Consider the following 6,222-nt stretch of genomic DNA (forward strand, 5'->3'; position numbering starts at 1 on the left):
TGAGAACTTTTTACAGTTTTCTTTTCCAGTTACCACTCTCATAACAAACCTCGATAAACAACAAAACTTAAAAGAAAATAATTAAAAAATATTCTATCCTGTTGTATATATGTGTGAATTTTTCTCCAAACCTAAACTTCTAAAATCTAAACAATATGTAGTAAGTTATAATGGACCAGGATTGATTATCACTGGCTCATAAGGACTGCTGTAAATTCTGGATATGTGGGATCGAGCACCTTTAAGCGGAAAACATTCTCATAATTCTCACGAAATTCGCCTCATGAGTGATGATAGAACAAATGTTGTTTTGTTGACGACTGGTCATTAAAATTCAGATTAACCCGAACCGGTTTTTAACTCAAAGAGCTTGCTCATTTTTGCTTTTGAATTAAACTTAGCATACAACGAATAGTAGCAGGTAAAAATAGTGACTCTCTTGACCAGAACTTTTGTTCGCTCAGTTTACAAACAGCAACATCCATACAGCATTGACGGGAAGACCGTGAAGTTTAATGTGCACGTTGACATGCTCACAGGTTAGAATGCGGAAGACTGATCTGATGTGCGATGTAAGTTCTTTGCCACGTTACTATCACTAAGACTAATGTTTTTGACATAGTTTGTGGAAGATTTTAGTATATTTAAGTTAATTCTAAAGATGAAAATTATGTATTCGTCAAAAGAATCAAGATAGACCTGGTGTTTTGCTAAGTTAAAACATATTGTCGCATAAGCTCCTTTTAGTCTTTGTTCACAAGAAAAAAGACCTGGTGATTTTAATTGAATGGTTTAAATACGAGTATTGTTTAGTTTGTCCTTCTGTCTTTGCTATTCAACTTTAAATCTGGTTTAAAAACTTACACAAGATTCGTTCAGTAGGAAACAGTCACTTTTCATAAGAACGCATACAGTAAATGGTCGCAACAACGACACAAAAATTGAACTTTTTTGTTATGGCACATTAGTGTGGCAAACAGAATTCAACGTCCAGCACCGAGCAGCGCGACTGCAATCGCAAGAACGATTGTGCCTAATGATGACGTCACAAAGGAAGCTGATCCACCTGGACCAGGTTTGGAAGTGACGCGGTTGCAGAAGTCTGTGGTGCAACACGTGACTTTGGATGAAGTCGTCATTGGTTTTGTCTCGCAAGTCTGCTTGGTGGCGCACTTGAGTTCGTACTGCACGAGGGATTAGGAAGTTAACGTAAAAGTAGAATTTTTCACTCGATACGATGTAGCCTTGAAACTTTACCGGGGTTATTCATGGTTATATTTATCAATACAATCAAATCATTTACCGGAAGGAATTAAATTTTTCTTTGTTGTACTTTTTATTTTATGAAACGCTTTACTTTATTTAACAAGAAAGCGGGCTTACTTTGTAAGGTTTAACCGAAGTCAGGCAATATCCTTCCGTGGGGTCGCACTTCTTTAGTTTCGACTTCTTTTGGCAAGCGTTAGAACTGGTCGCTTTGCAAACGTAACACTTCAGCATGGGCTGAACCGCTGTAGTGGAAGCGTTCGTGACAGCAGCTGATGTCATGGCAACGGTGCTGGTAGCAACAGTCGTCATAGCAACAGTGGTCTTCTGTACAGCTGCAGTTGTGGCTGTTTCTGAAGTTGTAGGGACTGTTGTTGATGACATCGTAGAACTTTGTGACGTGGTAGCTTGTGACGTAGTTACTGGTGACGTGGTAGCTTGTGACGTAGTTACTGGTGACGTTGTAACAGCTGAGGTAAGGACTGATGACGTAGTTACGGGTGAAGTAATTACTCGTGACGTTGTAACTGGCGTTGGTTTGATGGTAACTGGTAAAATATTTGTTGGTAAAGTGGAAGGAGATGACGTAGTGACTGATGATGCAGTGGCTGATGACATGGTGATCGCTGACGTAGTTACTGGTGACGTGGTTAATGTTGGCTTGTTTTGTAACGTAATTGGTGAGGATGTAGTGACGGGTGACGAAGTGAACAGTGACGTAATGACTGGTGACAAATTGAGTGATGAGGAAATGAATAATGATCGAGTAAACGATGATAATGAAACAGGTGAGGTAGTGACCGGTGACGTAGTAAATGACCTAGAAGATGCAGTTTGTGACGTAGCACCTGGCAAGATTTTTGGAGTGGTGATTTGGATTGTCGATGCTGTGGTTGCAGGTGATTCTGTGGCAGCCGCTTCAGCTGTTGTAGCGCAGAGCTTGTTCACGCACACGTTGGCATCGGAGGGGCAAGCACTGCAAATGAATGTGCACCAGAAATTTAAAATGTCTGCTGTTAGTGTTTCAAGGCAGACCCACAACCAAAATAATCTTTTGTTTAGGGCCTAAACAAACTTTAGGCCAAAGCAGTTACACACTTTAACAATACTTGCAATTCGTTAGTTTATACTCACGAGCACGACGGTCCAGTTTGATAAGGTAAAGCAATAGAAGTCGCGAACAGAAACCCGCTTTCCACATTTCCAGGCGGAGAGTACTCGCAAAACAGCAAGGTGGCGCCAGTGAGCACTTTTCCACCCGGCACCGTCACTTGTCCGGAACAATATTTGATACCGCATCCGACTTTATTGGATTTCCCCCAATTTAGCTGAAACGTATGTAAGGAAATTATAATGAGATTTATAAGCTATGCTAATTAAGTTTATAATACAGTATCTGCAATTGTTCCGCTTAATAGCCACACAAATTAAATTTTGTTTGCATTGCCACTTTATCAAATGTCATTGTTAAAGGTTTCATAAACAGTAAGGACATTAAAAAAACATTGGGTATTGGGTAAAGTGGACTGTTAATAAATTAAATAATGCTTGGAGTGTATTGTCTTGTTTTGTAGTTGGATCGCAACCGACCCCACACCATAGCAGGGCACCGGTTGAATATGACGGTGGTTGAACCCGCCGGTTCTGGCCAAATAAAACTTGCCAAAACGGAAACGCCAGCCTTGTTTTAGGATTGTTCCCGTGACCCGTTGCGCAGAACTGTCTTGGTGTCACGAGGACAGTAATTGACAAAGCAAACGATTAAAAAAGTAGTTTTTGACATTATGCGTACCTGAGTATAATGATTGCATTCCTTCCCCGCCTGACAAGTGTTGCTGGAGTATGTAAAGTAGTTTGTCTCCTCGTTCCACATGAACACAGCTCTGTCAACTCCATAACGGGAATCTGTGTGAAGAGTAAAACATTTATTCTATAATTTTTTGACACATAATAATACGGGTTAAAAGTTTGAAAACGTTTATTTGATTTTTTTTCAAACTTATGCCCTATTACAGCAAACTATGTGAATAATAGCTCGTTGTACCTTTACCTACAACTCCATCGTAAGGCATTACTTACATCTCAATCGTTTTGCTTTGAAAATAACTTATTACCCCTCAGATGGAAAATTATAAACCCAAATTTAAGAACCTCCACCTAGCGAAAATTAAAATAAATTGAATATTGTTTATTGGCCCATTACTTACTCGGTAGCTTCCCGCTTGTGACGTAGATGTTTTCTCCAAGTGCTCCGTACGTGGGATGATAAACTTTCACTCCATGAGAATAAACACATTTATCAGCTTTGCTTTGAGCGAGAAAAGCGATGCTAACGTCCCAAGTCATCAGTCTCATGTCAGAGGCTGATGGAGAAACCTAAAAAACAAATTCTTGCACAATTTGTTTTAAGTCGTTTTTCGTATGCAGTATGGACAATTTTAATGTACTGCATAGCACCACCTATAACCAATTGCTGTGAGATATGAACTATAACATGATGTTGCATAAAATAACTGAAGGGTCGTAAGGCAGGCTGACCATTTTGGTTTAGGTTCGGGCTTAGTTCCAGCAAAACGGGATTGCTTCGGGCCTTATTTTCACACTTAGCACCAATTGTGTAGCAATTTCATCAACTTTGTTGCCTAATTTAAGCTTTTTTGGAAAAAAAACAACGGTTTCGAGCCACAATTTCGCGTCCGCAAGCAATTTAAAGATACGTATCAAGTTATATTACATTTTACTGTTTGGTGTGACTATTTTAAAATCTTTGCCTATTTTTGTGACTACTTTAAAACAACAAATTTATTTTTGAACAAAGTAATTTTTTTTACAAAGAACAGCATTAAATACCTACTAGATTGGTCTATCTTTTTAAACCAGCGCTTTTAAAACTTCTTTTTCCTAACTTTTGCAGCCTGTTTTTCATGTGATAAACCCACCTGTCTTCTATATAGGTTGTGAGCGTCGAGAAGCTTCTTGTTTTCGTTTACTGTCAGTTTTGCTGACGTCACAGTGACGAAATAGGCAATGACCACGTAGAAACAAGCGTAAACAACAGACATGGTCTTTGGTGTACAAAAACATAAACTGCTACAAACCGCAAACTGTAAACAAAATACGAGAGCTGATTAGGTCCGGGTTATAAATCAACTTATTGGTTCCACAATGCTCATCAGTCACAACCTAATAACAAAAGATTAACCAATGTTTTAAACTGTTCGGATATAAAGTGGTAAACGCAACCCAATTAATGTTTTTCCTCCGTTCCACTTTATTTGATACCTAAAAACGACATTTAGGTTTAATCTACCAAGAGTTGTAAGTCGGGTCGTAATTTCTGCTTTGGGGTCAAGCCATTTTGGCTTTGGAAAAAAGGTAGTCAATTTTTAACTTCGTCACATTTTAGTTCACTTATTACACGAATATTCTTTAAGCAGGGTGTATATTGATTTATTTTATACCACCGTACATTCCGAAGTTCTTTTAGTAGGTCCATCTGCTGAAATGGTACATTCGGCACACTAAGCTTCCAGGCCTAATGTTTAGTTTAATTTAACATTCGAATTTAAAGTATATGCATGGTTACAATTCTGTTGTTAATATTTTGTCAAAGTTGTCACTCAGAATTCGACAGCTACAGTATCGCTCATTTAACCGAATGTTCAATAACTTGTAAGTTGCGTATCGACGAACTGCGCTATTTAATACACCGAGACCGGAATTGCAATTAAGTTCCTCCTCGCAACGCATTTCGCCAATAGCCAAGTTATTTTCATTCCAATAGCTGTTTCAGGGTCATATGCATCCCACGGGACTTTGCACTATCGGTCGAAATCCCATAGCTACTGAACGGAGCTATAAGATTATCAACGTGTAAATTTGTTTGCCGCACTGTTAATGCATTGGCGGTTATGAAAAGGTGTCAAAACAATGATATACTTCCTCTTGCGCTCCTAACGTTCGACAGGAAACGAACAGATGATGGAGACCGCAACGATAGCTCTAGATCTAGTTAAATGTGCAACGTGTTCTAAAATAAAATAAGACCTCTAGCTACATGTCTCAAAGCAGACTGAATTACAGTTTTTAGCGTTGTTTTAAATGATTTTTTAACATGTGCAAATATAAAATACTGAGCAGACATTTCGTCCACCAGGTTGCATATTTAAGAAAATTTGTCGTTCAACTGGTGTAATGCTGAACAAAATACTAATTGTTGTTTTTAAGAACTTGTATTTCGCTAACGTTTCACCAAACAGAACGGTAGGGCTTCATCAGAGCAATGAACGATATAATGCGAGCACAACAGGCGAAAATGCACAAGAGCAGCGGGATATAACGTAAAGTAATTATAAGAGAACAAAGGCTTATCGTGACAATTGTCACATTATAGCACACTCAACCCATCACGATAAGCCTTTGTTCTCTTATAATTACTTTACGTTATATCCTGCTGCGCTTGTGCATTTTCGCCTGTTCTTAAAAAAAAAAAAAATACAAGTTCTTAAAAACAACAATTAGTATTTTGTTCAGCATTACACCAGTTAAACGACAAATTTTGTTGAAAAAAAGGTGCAAATAACTTAACTTTCATCTTAAAATGTTTACGCGTAATCAATGTGGGTTTAATAAGGGTCACCGCAAGTCAAAACCTATTTTCGACAAGTTAAAAACCTAACACCCTTGACATTTACCTCAATCAAATTAGCAATCGGTTTCAGGTCGCTCTGCCGGTAAACCATCGGTCACAAACTTTACAAAATTAATGCTTCCCATTACCAAACACGCTATCCGGCTTTCTAGGTTACAGTGTTGCCTTTGGGGGTCATTAATTGTCCATCAACAACTTCCTAAACCCGACAGTTTTCATGAATTGATGCCAGACAACCCATTGCTATTGCTGCTGAAATCTATATTTAGCTGTACTTGCACAAATGAGGCCAAAATCTTTGACCG

At 38.5% G+C, this 6,222-nt stretch overlaps 1 protein-coding gene across 2 annotated transcripts; it reads right to left on the bottom strand.

Moving 5' to 3' along the window:
• Nucleotides 1–712: 712 nt before the first annotated feature.
• LOC145214030 (uncharacterized) lies at nt 713–4,365 on the bottom strand. 2 transcript variants are annotated; one of them, XM_080082456.1, is made up of 7 exons: nt 4,206–4,365; nt 3,474–3,642; nt 3,059–3,171; nt 2,401–2,594; nt 2,115–2,242; nt 1,384–1,814; nt 713–1,184 (listed from the first exon to the last, which is right to left on the bottom strand). In XM_080082456.1, the coding sequence occupies exons 1-7, from the start codon at nt 4,326–4,328 to the stop codon at nt 984–986; spliced, it is 1,359 nt and encodes a 452-aa protein (XP_079938582.1). In that variant the 5' UTR covers nt 4,329–4,365; the 3' UTR covers nt 713–983. The 2 variants fall into 2 exon arrangements, with proteins under 2 accessions (XP_079938582.1, XP_079938581.1); XM_080082455.1 differs by having other exon boundaries at nt 714–1,184; nt 1,384–2,242.
• Nucleotides 4,366–6,222: the final 1,857 nt, after the last annotated feature.

The sequence above is a fragment of the Phallusia mammillata genome, chromosome 2, assembly GCF_965637545.1.
Source record: "Phallusia mammillata chromosome 2, kaPhaMamm4.hap1.1, whole genome shotgun sequence".
Classification (NCBI taxonomy): Eukaryota; Metazoa; Chordata; class Ascidiacea; order Phlebobranchia; family Ascidiidae; genus Phallusia; species Phallusia mammillata.

Coding starts and splice junctions, on each gene's coding strand:
- LOC145214030 (XM_080082455.1), bottom strand. CDS start 4,328: ATGTCTGTTGTTTACGCTTGTTTCTACGTGGTCATTGCCTATTTCGTC. Junction 3,643..4,205: donor ACAACCTATATAGAAGACAG/GTGGGTTTATCA, acceptor TTTGTTTTTTAG/GTTTCTCCATCAGCCTCTGA. Junction 1,185..1,383: donor CTTCGGTTAAACCTTACAAA/GTAAGCCCGCTT, acceptor TCCCTCGTGCAG/TACGAACTCAAGTGCGCCAC.